Source organism: Nilaparvata lugens, chromosome 1 (genome assembly GCF_014356525.2).
Source record: "Nilaparvata lugens isolate BPH chromosome 1, ASM1435652v1, whole genome shotgun sequence".
Classification (NCBI taxonomy): Eukaryota; Metazoa; Arthropoda; class Insecta; order Hemiptera; family Delphacidae; genus Nilaparvata; species Nilaparvata lugens.
Window position 1 is genome coordinate 31,346,406 of NC_052504.1, and position 22,498 is coordinate 31,368,903.

The following is a 22,498-nucleotide window of genomic DNA, read 5'->3' on the forward strand; positions in this document are numbered from 1 at the left end:
TCTAGCCTATTTAGTTCATGTATCAACATTTTCACTTGCGAAGGTAACTGAAATTAAATCACCAATTTTACATTTTAAAAGTTACTATAAATACCAAAATACATTGAAATTGGCAGTGATTCCCTTCAACTCAGGCTTATGCCTAGGAATATGCATAAGAGATACCATCTGTAATTTTGAATGTAAAACTTTCTTTGAATCTATGTCTAAAGGAAATAAAACATATTTTATATTTGATTTTATTCAACATTAGAAACTGTATAATAATTAATTAAGATCATTAAAAGAAGTTGAAAAAAGCATGTTCGCAGCAGGCAGAAATTATAAACAAGATGCTGAATACAATGTACATTATGGAGCGTAGAAGACAAATGCTCCATAATGCATAGAGCATTGATTATGTTTTCAAATATCGAATGAATAGCACTTTGAATTTAAGTAGCACTAGCTGCTTTAAATGTTATAGTTTTCAATTTTTGTCATAATTTGATTATATAGCTGAAAAAATAATTATTTGGAGAAGATGTCGTTCGTGCTTGACACACAAACTTTGATCAAACTCTTCAATATTTCGCCTGGAACCGCTTCAATTTCCCCAGGAATGGATCTTTACATTGATTGAGCAAGCTTTTCCATTAAACTTTCGATTTCCAACATCCCCACACAATAAAATCACATACAGAGTTATGCGAGAACATAGACATGCTACAAAATAACAGAGCTAAAGCTATAATAAAAAATTGATAAGAGAGAAAATGTGCTACAATATGAACTTGAAATATCATTTCAAGAAAGGATGTATTTGCTTATTTAATTTGAGATTATACCTTTTGTTACAGCTTCGTCACAACATTTACTTCCGGATGTTGAACCTGTGAGTGCATTTCAAGTATTCACTTCTTTATTGATTATAATCAACAACAATTTCTATATGTCTATGGAAATAATCTGAAACTGTGTTAAATTCTCTCTGCCGTGCAATATTTATTTTCCAGTTCCAGAAAAATTCTTTTTCTCATCACTGATAACAATTGTTCAGAATTCGTGTTCAGAAAATAGATGAAAAGGTGTTTCTCTTAAATATTCTCCTTCATTCTCTCCGCTAGAAGATTTTGAACTAGCTTTCAACAAAAAATTGAATTGAAAAAAAAATCACTCAGGCAAAATGTAATCTTTCTTAAATGTAATGTTAACTTGAATAATATAAATGATCAATATCATTATCTTCCTAAGAAATATTTCAATAGTTCTGATTTTTCAACCTGTTCTTTAATTTTCTCATTCCAATTTTTACTACAAGCAATTCATTCAAACTTTAATTATCTAACAATTGAATCTAATTTTTTGTTTGTTTTGCTTTGTTAACAGATCAGACCAGTTGAAATAGTAGAAGCACCCAACTTTGTGAGTATTGTACTAACTATTTCACTTTCAATTTATCTCATACTCTTATTTTATTATCCTTGATAATTTTCCCTAGTTCGTTTTTACTAAACACTCTACAGCTCTACACTATCTTAATGATGCAATTGAATTATTGAACGAGCAGAATAGAATATCAAGTATAAATAAAAATATAAATCTAGTACCCTTTTAAAATTGTTTACTCACAACATGTTTCGGCTACATGATGCCATTATCAAGTCAAGATGATGATGTCAATTATAATGATACTAATGACTGTGAGTAAACAGTTTAAAAAGGGTACTAGATTTCTATTTTTATTTATATTAGCCCTAACGAAAAAAGACAATATTAAGTACTTTAAATAAATTATGGTTGTCATAAATTCATATGAAATTCGGAGTATATTATGATTGGATTGGTTGATTATGCTTTCTTATTCTGAAAATAAGTACCGTAAGAATCCAATATTTACTAACGAACTAATGAATTCCAGATAACAATCCATACTTCTAGTTATAGTATTTTTTGAAATGTTATACTTTAATTTCACTTCTCTGTACGTTTTAAGTTCAATATACGTCATATTGAAACAAAATTTATCTTTTAATAATTGATTCTTGATGTTTTCACTTTTTTGTATGTCAAGTAAGTAATTCGATTTGCACCGTTTGAACCGTTTCTACATTATTGTGATCAAGTTAATTGATGAACTGTTATGAGAAAATGTTACTATCAGAAATTCTTATTTTTCAGGGAATGCCTGCTGAAATTGTATGGGATACCGATGCAATCATCAATTGGTGAGTTGAAAGCATATTACAAAATATCTATTCCCATTCATTAGCTATTGCTGCGATTCGAAAATAGTGCTAAATTAAATTGATTGTCATTCATTAACAAGCAACAAATTTTTCAACCAAACTGGTATTTCTGATGTACTCAACTTGAGATCCCACGAATATTTTATAGCCTTTGATAAATCTACAAACATGTGTTCTAAACTTTAAATTCTTGATGTTTGATTTTTATATTATGAGGTTTTAGCTAATTAATGCTTTGAAGTCTGCAGGGTCAAGTGGAGTCATGGAAGGCGATTCCTTCTTTAACTTGGTACAATTTATTTATTCCAATAACATTTTTTGCTGTATACAAATCCACATAAGCTCCCTCCTGAGCTATACACTTGATTCCATTGATTTAGTTTCTCCAATAAGACTCAATAAGAAGTATTATTGAAAGTGTTACTTCTAAGAATAAATTCCAGGTAGATGTAATTCCTTTATAATGTTAGGTTTATATCATTTTCAGGCTTCCTGAAGATTTGAGACCGGCTTCATTATTTCAACGAGAGCAAGGTAGACCAGATGAAACTGAGCAGGTATGTTGATTATTTACTTCAACTTCCATTTCGTATTGAGTTCTTCTACAAAATAAATATTTTATTGATATTTCCAATATTAATACAATCAGCATTTTCCAACATTGGATCAATTGCAACACTGAAGTCAAAAATGCATCATTATATGAGACTTTTCGGAGTGCAAAACACGTTAACCTATATTATTGATTTCTGAGAATCATAAATTAAATAAATATCAATAATATTTATATAATTGACTCCATTGAATTATATTACATTCCTTAACCTTGAGTTATTATAAGTTACGTAAACTTTTCCATAAATTTGTCTCCGACTTTCTTTTTTCCGATCTTGGGTTTAGTTATAGCTTTTTATTTGTACGCTTTGAACTCTACCAATTCACTAAGTAATTTCAATTCAACTTTCCTTTTTCATAATTAATTATAGATACCTTTATGTATCAGCCATATTCAAAAGAATTTATTAAATAAATCGAACTATTTATAATAAGTTACAGAACAACATCTTAAGAATATTTTCACTCTCTTATAATTGTTTCCAAATTGAGTATTTTTTGATATTCCAGTTGCTAAAAATGCCAATTCACTATACTTATCAATAATGAAATTGATTGAGATATTTTGAACTCGATTTTTATTGTGTTCGGGGTATGAAAAATGTAAGCTCTTCGTAAATGAAGATTTATATAATTCATTCATATAAGACTGCAAGGAGATTTGTAATTCCTGTTAAAAGATTATTACTTTTCACAAAGAAGGGAAGAAATATATTATTATTATAATATATACTTAAATATTTTCCAATTTATTGATGAAAACTCTTGTTATCTTTAATGACGAGTACTCAATAATGATCAATAATATTTGTATTGATGAATGTCGAGAAATGATACTAATCTCCAGTCATACGATTTGTGTTAGGATCGGGAACATCAAAGACGATGTTCCTTAGCTTTATAAAGTTTATAGAAGAGCTCCACTCATGTTTAAAAATATTATTTGAATTATTGTATGCTCTTTCTTTATGTGAGAATAATTCATTGAGATTATGTTGATTGATAAATCACATAACATTAGATTTGCAACGCAGAACTAATTGAAAAATAGTGATCTCATTGTTGAATCACTGTTACTGCGAGTAAAGTCAGGAAAAAATTGTATTCAAGTTTATATGTCCTGGAAACGTTCGAGAGTAACGTAGCTCTTCCACATTTTTTCACTTTCTATAAATAGTTTAACTGAATCAAAAAGCGATTTTTGAGTATGGTATTATTTACTATATACGGCACTGTTGTATTTAAATCAATTACTGCATTCGTTTCCAGAAAAATGTATTCTGCTCAACTGGCAGTATCTCAAATGTTGAAAAATGCCTGAGGGCAGTTGGTGAGTAAAATAGTAAAGTAGAACTCTGTCTGGTAGTGTGCATCTTGAAAATTTCACACCTCACGCATTTTTGGGTCAAGTGTCCACAATCTTATGATATCTAAATTATCTGTATGTATTTTCCAGTTATTTAACACAAAAATAATAGAATGTAGAATACTAAACACAGCACCTTGCTGTTAGCATGATAATACACTACTCAACCAATATTATGTTTGTTTTTGATTTGTTAATCATCATTAATTGATTTGATTTGAAAAGTTCCAATCATATTCGATAAGCATGAATGAATAAATAGATGTATTATTTAATAGATAATTATATCTATGTTGGATTTTCTCGTGTATATTTATATTTTGCTATATGAATACTAAGTACGGCATGGCCGATTTGATCACCTCTAGAAAGGAAGAGATACAACAGCTTAGATGAAAAAATGAATATAATATTAACTATGAGGGAAAATTTTGATTTTTCAAACTCTTGTGCGTAACGGAGGTGTTGGTTCATCGTATTGAGATTCTGTCACCATAGAATTTTCTCAAAATTAGAATCGAGACGTTTTCAGTTCTGACTGTGGGATGATAATTTGTATGATTTTTACTGACCTTGTACAAGCGGCATGATGGAATTGTATGTGAATACATTTATCCTAATGTAATGTATGTGAGTATATCATGTGGATGCGACACTGTATGTACTGGTATCGATTTACGCATAATGTGGTTGCAGAAAAGTAATGGCTATACACTTGTATTCTCTGTGCATATTCTTCTTGCATTGTTGTATTGTATTGATGTGTTGAATGTATGAATCACATTTTGTAATGAGTGCATCATTAGAGTCAATTCCATGTCTGATTGGCGATAATCCTGGAAGATGAATCGTTCATCATTTGTAAAAGGCTTCCAAATAGAATTTAAATTTGATGAGAACAATAAAGTATTATAAGTTGATGAAACGACACTCAAGTATGAGTTTATAGGCTCACCAAACAACTTTTAAGTTTCAAAAACAAGATACGGAAAATGATGTTAAAAGAAGGAACACTGCGTGTCCTGACAGCCTTAACGTTTTTTGATTTGTATGCTATCTAAATAAAAAAGTTGTCTCAGGAAAAAAATCGATCTTTACTTTCTGAGATATGAGCGTCTCAGAGACGTTCAAAGATTTGGGACAGATCATTTTAAATTCGTGTAATGTTTAGGATACATTTTTCATGGTATTGTTGATTGAATGAAACGAAAACTTTCCGACAATATCAATTCTTGAGAAATTTATTCCATTTACAAAAAAATGACTCAACTAAAATCTATTTTTGGTGATGGAATGTTTTTTCTCTATATAAAGCATTCAATGGAATTCACACAAAATTACTCATATTATTCTATAAAAGTTTTTGATTTCCAACTTTCATGTATGTAATTTATAGTTTGCGAAAGAAAACGATAACACATATTGTGTTCAGTTTGTTAGAATTTATTTATCTTAAGATATACAGTATAATGCATGATTAACGAAAACTAACGGTCAAGGGTTCATTGTTTTTTTGTTATTACGTTTGTAGTATAAATCTATTCTTCTTGGAATAATTTCAAATTTGAAACCTCATGTAATAAGTCATCCAGTTTGTGAACAAGAGAAATTCCTGACTCATATTCTATGAAGTTGCACTGAGCTTTTCGGTGATTCTATTATTGGTTTATTATTGCATTATGCTTATAATTAATACTAGAAAAATGCTCATTCATACTTGATAACGCCATCAGCTTTCGTTATTGTACTATACGAGTCAATACTGTTCTGCTACTATTGTCAACTCACTTTCTCAAATAAGAAATTATTCAATATTCATATTTGATGTGCTATATTTTGAAACTGTTTCGTTTTATCAGGTATACATAAGAATTTTATAGTTCTTATTCCAATTTCGAGCATTAAGCAATTTTTTACTCCCCAATTAATCATGTTACTACTTTTTTGTAATTGTGTAAACTTTCGATATAATATTTTTTTTATTCTCAATTTTTTGTAATTGTGTAACTCTTGAAATACTTTTTACATACTAACTTTCTTTGGCTTCATCAATTTATTGAGTGTATCCTTTTTGCATTTGGTTGATGCTATTCTTTACTCAAAATTGTATCACAATATGATGACTTTTTATAATTGAATATTACGTAAAATGAATACTACGATGAATAATACGATGAATACTACTCGATAGATTCTATTCTATACGATAGAATATTATACTCGGTAGTGCAATTAGAAAATATTTCCATATTATAAAGATGCGGTAGTTCATAAGATGTAAACGTTAAGACTTGTGGAGAGTCCGTCTGTGGCCGCAAGGGTGAAAGAAGGGTGCAACGCGCTTTCTCATGAAGTAGGTGGCCATGAGCTGACTTTCTCACCAACCATCCTTGCGGCCGCCAACTGGCATACGGTCCGCAGACAATTTTTGCCTCAATTACTATATTTGTTGCTGAGGACCATGAGCTCCAGGCTCATGCGTGGTTGACTCGCTAGGAGATGACAAATTGCTGAGTAGGTGGCTAGTAGTCCTTTAGACTACACGCAGAAGTCTAATCACTGTAAATGACTTTAACTCCATCGTTAGGTAGAACTTCCATGTAAAATATATCATGCTAAGTTACTAGTGTGACAGGTCTCAGTAATCTGCTACACAAAAATAATACAGCAATAAACATTTCTATGAGAGTGCGTCAGATCTGCGAGATTTCAAATGTTCTAGACACCAAAACCTAAAAGGCTCTGTTCAATCAGTTAAAGGTTAAATGGGAGGTTAGGTTTACACTTTTAAATGACATTATGTTAATATTATTTGAAATCTTCTGATAATATTTGATAATAAACAAAAATACCGTAATGAAAAGTAGAAATACTCGCATATTTGAGAAATTGCACATATGAATGACACTCATTGCTATGTAATCTTGGCAATCGTGTCGTAGTCTTGTCTATGTAAGGGTGGGCACACACCAGTTAGTCAAGACAAGACTCGTCACGATTAGTCACAATAATTCACATAGTTGCTTATGAAGACATTTCTAATTACAATGACTAATCGGTGTGTGTTGCAACAATGTGAAGTATTGTGACTAAACGTGTCTTGTCTTGTCTTGACTCACTGGTGTGTGCCTAGCCTAATCCTGTAATCCATGTACAGTTTGATGATAACTGTCATAAGGTTTTTGATAATTTGTATTCATAATGTAGTCTACCAGTAGGTTAATGACATACCTGTATTTATTCACATGATCTATTAATTATCAGAGCATTGTTGAATAGTCGAGCGAATGTTTCAATAAAGTTTCTAATGGAGTGCGATTGTGGCTGCTTTTTCAGGTTGACGTTGGCGGGAGGAGACAACCGCAACCCCAACCCCAACCGCAACCGCAACCCGTGCCTCCGAGGCCGAGACCTCAACCTCGACCCCGTCCCCGGCCCAGACTGGCTGAAGCAGCTGATGATACTTTGAACCGCGTCTCCAGACTCAATCACCTAGATCAATTCCTCAAAATCGTTGTCAGGGTAAGATCATTTATAGACATTTTGAATAAAAAATGATCACAGAGTGATCACGAGAAACATTTACATTTTGGATAAAAACAATATTAATTTTTAAAGATAGGCATAGGCCTACTATTTATTCAACTTGAGTAAAATAGTATAAGTCATTTACTTCATGTAGAGAAAAGTATGTCAGGAAGGTGACTTTTTTCTTCCCTGAGGAAATTTTCTATTCTGTTCGGGAAGCCCTTTCACACTCGTTCCAGTGTATCCTCAGTGATGCACACCACCTCAGTACGTATCGCCGCTTTCAAGTCATTCAAAGTATGGGATTTATGTCGATAAACAATTATGTCGTTCAAAAAAATGTCCTCACAAATAAATCACTTTAGATGAATTGAAAGCAGCATTACTTAATAAGGTGGCGTCTATATCTTCTCCTATATATCTATACTATAAATAGAGAAGATAATAAGCTTATAATGTAAGGGATTCGAAATATATGTTTGACACATCATTATCGCGTCAGAACTACTGAACTGATCAATTTTAGCATAAGGATTCTTAATTCAGATAGATCACTGAGGATACACAGGAACGAGTGTGGAAGAGCTTCCTGAACAGAATAAAAAATTGCCTCAGGGAAGGACGTCACCTTCCTGCCATAATATCCTCTATGAAAAGTGAATGGCATTCACTCACAACTATTTTACTCAAGTTGAATAAATAGTATCTTGCAAAATTAATATTGTTTGTGTTTTTTTCTCAATTGTAAATGTTTCTCGTGGTCACTCGTTACATAGATAGTAGTTTATTGATAGCATTGTATTTAGAAGTAGTATCTCTCCTATTTATCGTGATAGATAGCAAATCATAGTTCCATTTTTATAACTCATTGGGCGTATTAACTTAAACCTATACAAGGGACAAAATCGAGTTTGAACCAAGAGCCAATGAAGTATAGCCAATAGAGGTATACCTGTTTTATTGGAACTTGTACTTTTCCATTCTCGACCTCATTCCCTTATGTAGAGGGTTACGAGGCATGTGGTGAAGCTTCAGGCTTCAATGGACGAACAAAAACAAAGTAAGACACTAGACATATATGCGTATGGTGCGAGCAGCAAAATACAAGGATAGACTATCTATATACAATACAAATAGAAAAAAAAATCAGTAAGCTGAAATAGTAGTATACTAATAATAGATACTTTGTACCTACTACGTTTGGCAAAGCAGATTATCAAGCCGGAGTATGGCATCGTCAAGAGCCAAATTTAATTGTTGCAGCCCTTCATAGAATCTAGTTAGTGGCATGTTAGAGTCTAGTTAGTCTCCGTTTACGGAGGTAGTGGCATGACTCTAGGATGTGGCTCATCGTCTGAACCTCCCTACACTCACAGAGAGGAGAATCTGCAAAGCCACACCTGACACTGATATTTCTTGGTAGATTTCAATCATTGATGTATCTTCTATAGTGACTTATTATTGCATTATACTGTTGCGCATCTGCTTCCTTACTATACCATGTTCATTAAAATCACACTGTCTAATATTTCTGTCTTTGTATCTTTATTTCCAGAAACGTAACCGTCAACGACATTTGGAATACAAAGATAATCTAAAGATGCTTCAGGATATACGGGGAGATACTAATGAAGAACCAGAAGACATACCTGCTGATAAGGTGCTTTCTATTTCTGATTCAACTCATACCAATTTCAAGGCTGCATGATTGCATTTCAGTATGATATTAGTCTCATAAAATATGATAGTTGTCATGAAAGAATGACTGATTGAATGATTAGAATATTTTATTTATTTAAAAAAAAACAAGTGAGTTACAAAGATATACCTTATAACAATTAGTTTTTTGTAAAGTTATCCAGTGTAGCCAGAACAGCTTAGCAGAACAGTTCAGTTGAAGCTCTCTCTATATTGATTACAGATTGAATGATATGATTAATAAATGAATAATATTTATAAAACATAATATTAAGTATATTTCAGAGATCATTAATATTGTCTGGTAGAGGCGGAACATAAACCACATCGTTAATGAAACCCCACAGGAAGAAATCCATCGGTATCAAATCCGGTGAGCGAGGTGGCCATGCAATTGGCCCTGCATGGCCAATCCAGCGAAGTTGAAAGCGATTTTCTAGAAAATCCCAAAATTCTCCGTGGAAATGAGGTGGTGCACCCACCGTCATGCTGAACAAGATGGACAAGTGTCATTTTACCATGCAGAGCCCTAATTTCATGGCCACCTCGCTCACCGGATTTAACACCGATGGATTTCTTCCTGTGGGGTTTCATTGAGGACAAGACAAGGTTTATGTTCCGCCTCTACCAGACAATCTTTATTATCTCTGAAATCGGATCACATTGATATCGCTGCAGTTGCACAACTTACACCTGATATGCTGGTACGAGTGTGACAAGAAATCGATTACTGGTGGGATGTATGTCGCATTATCAACGGCTGTCACATCGAACCAAAATAACACCCACATCTTAAACGTGAAGTGTTTTTATAACAAAATGACACCTTTCTCAATTCTATAAGTAATTTCAATAAATATTCGTGTGCTTTCAAAGTTGTAAAGTCATTGGTCATTGGTAATATCAGTGGTATTACTCACATAAAATGTGAATAAATTTATACAGAGAATAAATAATTATCTTCTCAATTTTTTTAATAATGAAGCCTTGAAACGGATGTATCACATTTATTTTCAACATTCTAGTCCACAGATGAGCAAGTAAACAATTTACGGATTTCTTTGTAAACGGAGGGGAGTTTCTACTCTTCTATAATATTACTAAAATTATACTAATATTAAACATCTATTTGAATCATTGATTGGTTGGGATCTTAGTGGATTCATTCATTCAAATGGACAGATTATCATCATTATTTGATTGTCATCTATTTTAGCAACTAGTATAACTACGAGCCAGGAACTTCAATGAAAAAGACTTTTAAAAATTTAACCTCAGATTTATTGAAAGCTAAATCTAACGAATTAATTATAGTCACGTTATTATTTTAAACAAAGTTATTCAGCAATAGAGTTAGGACAGAATTGTATATTAAATTTTCAATTTCTACACTTGAGAACTTGCTAACTTGCTGCAACTAAATTCGGGTCTCGGTCATTCTATGTTACTAAATTTTTGAGCTAAATAAAAACAACAGTTTGGCACTTACCATTTCCACAATTTAAACTATCAAGCAACTTCTGAAATTTACATCATTACACTTTACTTCGAACAAACACACAATTAATCTCCTAATTTTACTTCTAATAAATTCTATAAAATGTTGTTTCTTATTCCAACTAAACAAATTACTAATAACGGAAAATTAACAATTTGTCCCTCTGAATGGGATCCATTCAGAGGACCGAGGCTTGCACACCGCTACATGCTCTCCCGTTCACGTCTCAATTCGAATTCCGGCCCTTTTACTGAACATTATTTCCCCTCCACGAGCATAGAGCATAACTTCCAGTGGAAAAGCCAAAGCTGCAAAAAGGTCAATGCTCGCACAATTCCCAAATACAGTAGCTTTTTTAACATGAAATTGAAACGGTTTTTGAAAAATGAACGAAAATTGCTTTAATTATGACAACTAAGCAACACGTTAGCAATTTCGATAAAAACCTTGTCAATCCCCACATTAAAAAAGTTAGAATAAAATTTCATTTCAGTTCAATAACCTGCAAAAGAATATAAGATACACAAAAACAACTACAATACTACCCACTTAATTATTCACTATTACATTGTATTTATTTATTATATTTTCTATAAATAATTTCATTTACATTGCCAAAATTTTAGTGTACATTATTTCATCACAAGATTAAAAAGCTATTTTAAGAAGCTATTAGAATTTAGTTGACCGAAGCGAAGTTGAGGTCTTAGTTTCGACTTGATCGGCTTTTGTCTGTGTGTTTTTTTTTTGTTTGTACCGCAGTTACAGTCGCAGTTATTGTCCGATTTGGATGAAATTTGGTATGCAAGTTCTTTGAAACAAGGCGCAGAAACGTCTGTGTAACGATTTTTGATAAGACCTCTGGTTTTTTGTAATTTAAAAAACCGCAGATCAAACTCAATCCAGAAATTTACTTTTTCTACAACTGTGCATAAAAAATGAATTTACATACTCAATTCTCCTCATAAAACAGCTTATTTCTGAGGAGAATCTACTTTTTCGCTCGCTAACCATCTGCGTATGCGCAGTAGATTTTCTTTACGCTCGCTAATCATTCGCGCATGCGCAGAAGAGTTTCTTTTTGCTCGCTAATCAGCTGATGATGAGCAGCTCGCCAAAAGTAGGTCAGATCTTAACGTAAAAAGTTGGTAATTGTAGGTGTACCGGCTCTGCAGCCATGATGGATAATGGATATCAGTGTCGAATTATTATTAACTCTGCCATATAGAAGTAATTTAACAGGCTTGTGCAGTTGTAGAAAAAATTTTGTATGAAATTCGCGCGTAATGCTTCTTTATCACTCTTGCAAAATTATCACGCTCCGCTTCGTGTCGCATGATAACTGTTTTGCGCAAGCGATAAAGTCACGCATTACGCTCTTAATACATAAATAGCTATTAGGGCCGTTATCTTTGAAGATACAGTAATTCATATTCCTACTTTTTCGCCTTTGATTCCTACTTTTGAGCTGATGTCACCAGCTCATGGTAGCGGAGAGACCTGGAGCGTTGGCTCTCACACTGTGGGACCCAGGTTCGAATCTTGTTCCTACCAGATTCTTTTTGCAGATGATACTAATTGTTTTATCTTATTCTAATAATATATCATTAGAAAATAAATTATTATGATTAGATAGAATAATTAAATTGAATCATCTTATTATTATTAAATTAATTTATCAAATTAATTGAATTAATTATTTTAAAAAAAAACTCTTTATTGTATTGGATTCCAATACTGCAGTTGTAGAAAAAAATGGTATGTAATTTGAGCAATAAAGTCGAGTTTTATTTACGCTCTTTATACATGAATAATTATTATTGTCTATGTTACGAATAACTCAACTATTTTAGTTGTGGACAATTTTTATCGTCATAAAAATTAATCAACCAATAAATCAACAACTATTTCAGTTGTAGACAATATTTAACATCATAAACATTTCTTTATTCTCAAACTTCTTTCATTCATAACTATCAGTTATTATTTTAGTTATTTTTTAACTTAATTTTCATGTTATCAGGTGCAATTTTATAATTAGCCTACTCAAATTGTGAAAGACTCATTTATTCAAGAGAGAGAGAGAGAGCATGAGAATGCCCTATAAACACATTATTGCATCAGTTTATGAATGCGGAATGAATGAATGCAAAATTCTGAGGTGTAGTAGTCTCGCTCGAATTCGCGCTGTATCTATGAGACCATGAGACAGCTCATGAAAGAGCGGATGAAGTACTTTTAAAAATGTGCATTTTTTGTGTTTGTGTGTTTCAAACATTGAATCCACTTTTTATGAAAATAATCATTAGCAGCCTCCTGTCATTGTCACCAACAAACCCATCTTATTTAGAATAATTTTCCGTCTCACAATCGTCTGTGAGACGATTCATCGTCTAAATTGCCTACTGCATATTCCGTTTCTCCGCCAGTTGACCGATTTCTTATAATTAATTATTAGAAAAGTTGTAATATATGTTAATATTGTAAATATGGAGAAGATATAAAGGTACCTCCTTGATGAGTCCGGTATCCCTGGAAACAGTGTCTCTAGCACTTTCAATGGAGAAAATAATTTATTACATGGCTAAATCTCCACAATATACTGTACTTACTGTACTGGCCCTTCTCATTAGTTTGATAGTTGTATTCATGAGCGAGGTCTACTGTTCGTAAAACTACTAGCTAGTTTGTATTCGGAATAGCCTAATATATTTTTTCTCATTTTCAGCGTCCGTGCCCATTTAGTCTTGAAGAAATTCAAGATTTGATTGCCAAAATGTAAGTTCAAATCAAAGCTTAAACTAAATGGCATTCTCAGCTTTATTTAAAATTTTTACCAACGCGTTTGTCTCTATTCATTTTCTGCTTTTAAAATTTCTAATAGCATGCTATCTTTTATTCTCTACATGTTTGACTCTTGCTCTCATTTCAATCAAGCTTTTACCTGTAGATTCCCCTGGTAAGTATGGATCATCAACAGCTTCAACATATCATGTGGCATCAGCTTCCCTGTGAATTGTATTTCATACAATGTAAATGTGAAGCACTATTCCCATTTCCTCCCACTCATCTCTCAATTACTTCCACGAGATCATGTTTGCTTCTCCACATTAAATGTCAGTGTTTTCTGAAACAGGCCTTGTTCTTGCCAACTACAGAGGGATTTTTTTAGTCCTCTTACCGTATTCTAAATGTGTGCTAATTCATTTCCAATAAAGGAAGATTTTATTTTGTTGCACGAAGTTGGTAGCCCTACGCAATCGGTGTATACATGGCAGTGCGAGTTTTTATCATTGATCAGTGTAACATTCTGGGAGGATTCCGGTCGTCCTTTGCCATGGAACATTAATATCATGGTGAAAAGAATTAAAGCGTGTATAACTTCAATGGGTGTACATTTTGAACATATTCTTTAGTGATCTTTAGTAAATAAGAAATGAGTAATGAAATATATTTCAATTTCAACTATTCATTTCTATTACAATTGAATTATTGTTTAAATTACATTGAAAACTGAATAACAAGACTAAAAAATCACTCTGTAGTATAGCTTCAAGTACAATAAATGTAATCAAGATTTCTGGCTGCGAGGTGTACAGTGATTCACCCAGCACACAACTTTGTGCAAGTCTGGGACAACACTGTACTATCTCTCTGGCTGAGATTTTGGGCATCAAGGCTTGTGTCAACATAGGCATTGCCAGACGCTATTGCGACAAGTACATAGTAATCCTGTCAGATTGTCAGGCTGCCCTCAAGGCTCTTGACTCCAATGAAATCAAGTCTAAAATGGTGTGGGAGTGCCACAAAACACTCAGCAGGCTTGAAACACACAACTTTGTTCATCTTGGTTGGGTACCTGTCATGTAGGCATAGGAGGTAATGGGCGTGCATATGAGCTTGCTAAGCGGGGTTCCAGTATGCCATTCTTTGGTCCAGAGCCAAGCTGTGGCATAAGCGAAACAACTGCCTTCCATACAATAAGTAAATGGTCCAGGGACTTACATCATCGCAATGGCAAGGTCACCCTGGTCAAGCACTTGGCAAAAGGCTGCTGGCAGACGCAAGCCCTTGCTTCACTAGCTGGCTGGTGAGTCTGGGTAGAGGTCAGGTCAAGCAGTTCATTGCCCTGATAACTGGATATGGCCACTTCAGGAAACATCTCCACACAATTGGACTCAGAAATGAAAGTCAGATGTGTAGGCTTTGTAATCAGTCTGAAGAGACTGCCAATCATATTATACTGGATTGTGGAAGACTAGGGGCTAGAAGAAGGGCTCTTTTTGGCTGCAAGCAACCAGGTGATGAATGGGATGTTAGTATAGGGATAAAAAACTCATGGACCTTGTAAAGGACACAGGAATTGGTTTGCGCAACTAACATACTTGGGACACACAATAAGCTTCGGTTGACATGTGAGGCTCTTTGAAGCTATGGATCTTTGAATCCGTCCCTTCAAAAAAATGAACATAATCAAGGTCGCTTTATTATAAAGATTTTTAAAGAAATAATCAGCATAATTTTCACGCTTAAACCATCTGAAACTACCTTTTTTGAGTAGTGGACCAACGAACCTGTTTATTTAGAGGACTGTTTTGTAAAACATAAAAATAGCATAGCTATAATGCTGAAAGAGATGATTCTACTGAATTTACGTAGGCTAGAATTCATTAGTGACTACTCGGCATCTTAGTAAAAAAAAACGAATTTCAACATTTTCCTTCAATTTTTTCTACAAGCTACATTTTCCCTTCGATTTTTGAATTCTGCTCATGCAATACTCTTATTAATAAAATGTGCATAAAAATATACTGATTCTGCTTGTAATAATGGTATTTTTGCCATTTCCAGAAACAGGAACCGAACTTCACGACGATCTGAACTAATCGCCGATCAACATCTCCTAGGTATGTGTCTTCAAACTTTGTAGAATATTGGAAACAACTTTGGATTTCCTTTTGAAGTACGATAGTTATACATTGTAGTAATCAATTTACTATCTACTCATTCATATCCTCACTTAGTCTCACGTTCTTAGGTTCAATGTTCATATCTGTCTAGAATATAGCTTTAAAAATAGAGCTCTAGAAATATGCAATTTTGAATAGTTCATTGACTGGAACTTTTATATTTTACAGGAGTATCGGATATAACGTTGACTTCGAATCAATCTGTGGGAGTCGCCAATTTGCCTCCGGTAAAATTTTATTATTTATCATCTTATATTTACTAACTTTTCCTCCAAATTATGCTATGTTTCTCAAATCAAATTATTCTATATTCTGCTTATGCTAGGTTGCATCCAAGTTATATAGACTTTATCTATCATTCTTGGGTTGATATCAATGTTTATCCGGTATCTGCACAAAGCTAAGAATTCATATGATTAACTGACTCAAGACCGTTGATCCTGGCTGGTTGCAACTTGCAATACAATTCTGTAATGTAGAGTTTCGTGCGATTTATTTCCATTGCACTGCTCTACATTGGTCCGTCACCGTCACCGACTAGCCACTGATTTTCTATTAGAAATGATATAGACTGAACGGAGACTAAAAAAAGAAAAAGATCAAATCATTTTTATTTAGGCAAAAAAAAGCAATACAATAATTCAAATATTTTACTATCACTAGCTCAGTGAAATAAAGATAAAAACTTCTACATAGTTAGTTCCTGTCTAAACAAAAATCTACTTGCTAAATTAATCTTAATTTGTATGCAAGTAGAAAGTCAGTGAAAGAAAATTATTTGATCCTACACTCACCCACACACTCACACATATTTTTCTTTCAAAACTTCATTTGAAAAAAGGTGATAAAAGTATTACAATAGAATGGAATTCAGATAATTATCACAGAAAAAATAACTCAATAGTTTCAAGCAGACATCCAATAAGCCATTCAAATATTTGTTTCTGTAGTAAGTATTTTTATTTTCAATATTTATTACATGATCAGGTATAGTTGAAAAGTGTTAAACGCCCTGGGGTTTCTTGCTGAATTGTCAACTACACTTTTAGTTCTGTACACATGATCAATCTCAAAAATTTGCAGAACTCGATTGCCTGATAAAATGTAAGAATATGATAAGACCTTGAAAACATATTGATAACGCAAAGTGAAATCATAACCCCATTAAAAATGGTAGGCCTATCTAAATTTGGGAGAGAAATATTACAAGGACTATCCTTAGTTTTTCTTTCCCGGTCAGTGCTTTCTTTTAAAAGTTATTAAATAAATAAATGGCAAACAATTGAAATATTGGAAAATGGGAAAAGAGTGTTCTATCCTTCTCACACCCTCGATACACCGTACTATGGCTTTTTGTAGCACAATTATTAGAGGTGCTAGATGATTTTTGTAAGTGAGATAACTCACTTCTATGTATGAGCACTCTAGGTTGAAGCAAATCATCGATGTCACATCCCCACCGCCTGCAGCTCAGCACTTCCTTTCCTTTGCCAGACTGCTATTGTAGCACACATGCTGTTTGAACAAGTCACAGTTGTTTGAACGAGCTGTATGAGTCTGGAACATCCATTTCAATATAATGTGATTTTGTGGAGCATTGACAGCAAAGATCGGAATGTTATCTTGAGATTCAATGCTGAAATTGTAGGTCTACTTCGAGATGATTCAATAAATCTTATTTGAGATAAATAAATTGTTGGAAATTTTCAATCATTATTATCAGAATGAATACGTACAAATGTTGTGTTATGAGAATATAAATTTATTAGAGAAGCATCATCCGAATCTAGATTTTCAGTGAGTTATTCAATAAAATATTTTTAAAATGTCAAATTACCTACGCTTTTTCATCTGTGAATTTATTAATTTTAACTCATCATTACATTACATTGTCAATTAATTCCTTATCTTGGAAATTCTTCCTCTAATAAGTAGGCCTATCTCTAAGAAGATTACAAAATTAATTTTTCATTGTAATCTTTTTAGACTCCAGTTGTTGTTGGAGCGGAAGAGCAGCAACTTTTAACACCTGTTGTGGCGCCACAACCTGATATGGAAGCAACGTTCATTGAGCACGTAAGTTCATTCTACTTTCCTCATTATCGTATTTTGATCGGTGCGTTTTTATGAGTAAGACAGAATGCTTTACTTCTATTGCTTCTTTCGATATCAGATTTGTTTTTGCCATAAATACGAGATGTGAAATGTTGGCAGCTTGTCTACCGATATTGATTTTGGCATCGTAGAATTTCCAATTATTCAATTGCTTCATTGAATTTGTAGCATAAGTGCACTCTAGCTTGTCTATAACACGCTCAAATGTATGTATTTATAAATAAATAAGTTTATATATAGCTATCGTGGAAACTTTATATCGTTGAAGTGATAAAAAGCTGCCAATAATCATTCATATACTTGAAAAAGTGTAGGGCTCTTGAGCATCAATTGCTTAGTGATGCAATAAAATTGCCATTTAGTATAAAATATTGATTTGATTTCATTACATTTTACATTTCAGTACATTTTAGAAAAATCCTTATACTTCATAAAAAGACACTATGTGTGATTACTAACAGCTTAGGCTAGTTGATTTCTCATGGGATAGGGCGGATTTGGCTATTAATTCATATCAGTTGACTAAAAAGTTCTGTTACTTCAAGCTCTGGGGCGCTAGAGTCTTGTCGTTTACATGTAATTTTTCCAAGATGAATGCCAAGAAGTTCCACAGAGCTGATGAATAGCGCTAGCAAAGCTTCACATTCTTTCTCCACCAGTTAACATTGTGACTTTTCTATCCTAATAGCGAGAGCAAGAAAGAGCTCTTCTTTTAAAACTGTTACAAAACAGATTTAAAGCTGTTGAAAAATAAAGTAAGGCTGTGCACAGCCTTACGTTTCTCGAACACGTTCTTACGCTTTTCATCAGATAATACAGGTAATTTGTAAGCTTATTATATTTTCTTTTCTATTTCATTGCAAATCTCTAGCAAGTCATGTTTACATAATCATGTAGAAAATTCTATTCCATTAAGAAACAAGGTTTCATTCATCACACTAATAACACTTATTAGTTTTTTCACTACCGTATAATCAATCTCCACAGTTATTTTAGTTATGTGAATTATTACTAAACTTACGCTTGTAGCCGTTTCTATTCTTACACTATTTTTGTACTTGACTAACAATCATACGAGGTCTTGGAGGCCCTAAACTCTTCAGTTCGATTCTTTGCTCCAAGTTTTTAACTCCTACTTTAATAATTTCACTTACTTCGTGTGGCATTTTATCTCCTTCAGTCGTACCGGTATTAGTAGAAGGGACAGGACAAATTACACTACCGGACATTTTTATTTGAAATTCGTAATCATCAATATCACAAGAATCTTACAAATTACTCATTGAAATCCAACAAACTTAACATTCAAGAAGACTATTGTGATAATTCCAGATGATTCTAACCTGATCATAAGTTTACAAGCACCTTTGAAATTCATAAAATTTACAATACTAATAGTAATTCAATTCTATCCTTTCAAACACTGAAAATAATTTCAAAGAAGAATTTAGTGATGGACCAAGAGTCTTAGTGGACGAGCCGCCACTGGCAGAGCGCCACTCTCTACTAGTATCGCTTTTTAGCTCCAAAATGAACGCACCCTAACATGAAATTTAAAAAAAAATCAATAATTATTATTGGTTTGAAAATTATCACCATTTATGGTCATCATTGTTCCAGATGTTGCCACCCACAGACGTAGAGATGCTGCCATTCATGAGAGACGAACCACAGCAGGTAAATAATTTATTATTCATGTTTGTCTAGAAATCAAAACTTGAGATTTCAAATTGAATTTTGTGCTGAATAATTGTTACGCTCATTTTTATTTGCTTGCCTTGGTTCCTTTCAACTATTGTTCACTGTTTTAAAATTCCAAGTGTTTTAGGAGCATCAATATAGTTTGTTCAAAGTTTTAATAAAGTATTTTTATAAAATACTTTGGAACTGATGGATAGTGATAAAAAACTAACAACATAACATTTTCATATGATTAATTATTTAAGTTACTTCTTAAGTTATTTCAGTGTACTCTTAAACTATTATTCCAAAGCTTCTTTCTGACAATTAATTTTTTCATCTTTTCTGTCACTCGATACTGATTTATAGATTGTTCGAAATCAAAATAATTACTTTGCTGTATTTGAAGGTAGGAGACACACCTCAAGAAGCTCCTCCAGCCAATCAACCTGAAAGTGCTCCCAGAGCTGATGTGACGATGAGAGAAGAAGAGGTAAAATATTCCTTCACAATTATGGAAAACAATTAACTAGATAATTGTTAATTGCTAGGTCTAACAATAAAACAACTTTTTCCGATTCATGATTTCACAAAAATTAACAATAACATAAACAATCCCAAGTCTTTGTTGGATATAGCAAATTAATTCAACGATTACTTTTCTAATGTTGGAGCCAGACTAGCTGAGGAGATCAAGCAAAGAAACCAGAGACTTTGAATTACCGTCCAATATCTATACTGTGTGTATTTTTAAAAGTTATTGAGAAATGGTACAAGATTCAACTTCTCACTATTTAACAATGGAAAAATTAATGTCTGATTGCCAATTTGGATTCAGGAACGACTGCAACTCGTCACATTGCTTTTATATACTTGGTAATTTTTTTAGTAAAGGCATTAATAATGATAAATGTATTCTTTTGATTTTTGTTGAACTGGCAAAGGCTTTTGATTCTATTGATCGCACAATATTACTTGAAAATGAAAATATTGGGATATTTTGCGCTTCTCATGATTGGATCGGAAGTCTGGTCCCAAACAAATAGTACATTCAGTTATGATCACAATGGTACTAATAATGAAGATAATAACAATATAAGTAATAGCAATATTAATTGTGTCAATAATGAGGTTCGAATTATCGATATTGGGGTTTTTCAAGGAAGAACTCTTGGGCCCATCTTATTCCTTATATACATTAACTAGCAGGGCACCCGTACTTCGCTATGGGAATTAAAAGATAACATTATTTTTGTGAAACATTTATAATCTAAATCCTACTAAAATTGTTATAATCGTTTTTGAGATTAGGCCACAACTTGGCATGAGAATTATTGTGTCAAATCATTCAAATAATTAATTGATGTGTTGGAAGTTCTCTGTAGAAGAGTAGTCTAATTGCAGCGAATTTTGTAGGATATGGGGCGGGGTTTAAGAGTCGCCCTCGGCTTTATTCATTGGCAATTAATATTTCCCGTTGACAGTTATCAAATTAGCAGTGATCATGTTATTTTTGCTTTGGAAATTGAAGATTAAATTCCAAATTAGGTTGATTCGGAATTTGATGACTCTGGTATCCATGGATCTCTTGCTTATTCTGGAATTTTTGGCATAGCCTGTCGCTTACTTTTCGTTTCACTCATCCAAAAGTGTAAAAGCAGCCAATCCACTGATTCTTTCTTCCATGGAAGTCCATTCATACATAAGAGTCCATTCATAATAGTATAACATTTATTGTGGCTGATTCAACATGTCCTAAACTCTTCAATCATAAATATTAAAGTGGGATCATTTTAATGTGAATTTGCATAAATCTGAATAGAGTTTATTCAATCGCTTTGATTATTGACTACCATTACACTCTTTCTTTGATCTTAGCTTGAAACCAAAAGCTTAGGGATGACAATTTGGATTTAAACTAACATGTAACTCAATTTAATTTCTATCTAAATTGACAACTTTAGAATTTACTTATGATCTATCAATATCAATAGGTTTGTCTTGTGTCGTAATAACATCATGAAAGGAAATAGGAGCTGCTGATGGAATATTGTGTTTTCTCGATTTAGTTTTCAGCTGATTTTGAAATATGAAAATATCAGGCCCAATAGCACAAAAGCATGTTCAATTCAAATCAGAATTAAATTTCATGAGAATTAATCAGAGCAGGGTTTTTTTTTTGATAGAAGGCTTCTCTGATTGGTTCTCGTGGTATTTAGTCCGGATAATGAATTGACAGACAGTGCAACTGGCTTTCTCAAGGCCATGGCTGCGTACAAACATAGAGCAACAGAGGATCCAATACAACAGAAGCTGAAGAAATTAGTTGTATTTCTATCACCTCACAATGAACATTGCATTCAACTACCATATGTTTGGAGAGATCGATTTTAAATTTCTTTTGCTATCATCCGGTCACTTTCTGAACATATTCTTCCAGATGTTCCATGAATACTGCAATGTTTTAAAATAAGGTCGCCAAATTTGGTTACTCAACTACAGCTATTGTAATCTTTCTCATTTGCTCACACTCTCTTACGTTTTCAACAGACTATGGAAAACTTTTTTCTGATCAGCTGCTACTTGAGGGACCAATAATCCTTTCTCAAAGAACTTCAGCGAATTTTCCCAGAGTTGAGACCTGTTCCAAAATAATGTTTTTTGTTGCAAGCACAATATATTCCCGATTCAATCAAAATCGTTAGAGCCGTTTTTGAGATCCGTCCGACATAGATACATATATCCACAAACACACATATTCAAACAAATCGCTTTCTTGGTATAATTATTGATTTCAATG

The 22,498-nt window shown here is 33.0% G+C and overlaps 1 protein-coding gene across 2 annotated transcripts in view; it reads left to right on the forward strand.

Moving 5' to 3' along the window:
• Positions 1–1,368: 1,368 nt before the first annotated feature.
• LOC111053339 (BRD4-interacting chromatin-remodeling complex-associated protein-like) overlaps positions 1,369–22,498 on the forward strand; it is a 36,573-nt gene continuing 15,443 nt past the window's right edge. Inside the window, exons 1-12 of one of the 2 annotated variants that reach the window (XM_039425629.1) lie at positions 1,369–1,404; positions 2,161–2,207; positions 2,716–2,785; positions 4,113–4,173; positions 7,546–7,731; positions 9,293–9,397; positions 13,662–13,711; positions 15,785–15,840; positions 16,072–16,130; positions 17,890–17,979; positions 19,639–19,695; positions 20,108–20,191. In XM_039425629.1, the coding sequence (XP_039281563.1) occupies positions 9,338–9,397; positions 13,662–13,711; positions 15,785–15,840; positions 16,072–16,130; positions 17,890–17,979; positions 19,639–19,695; positions 20,108–20,191 (456 nt within the window). In that variant the 5' untranslated portion in view covers positions 1,369–1,404; positions 2,161–2,207; positions 2,716–2,785; ... (1 more) ...; positions 7,546–7,731; positions 9,293–9,337. The other variant, XM_039425634.1, reaches the window with a different exon arrangement.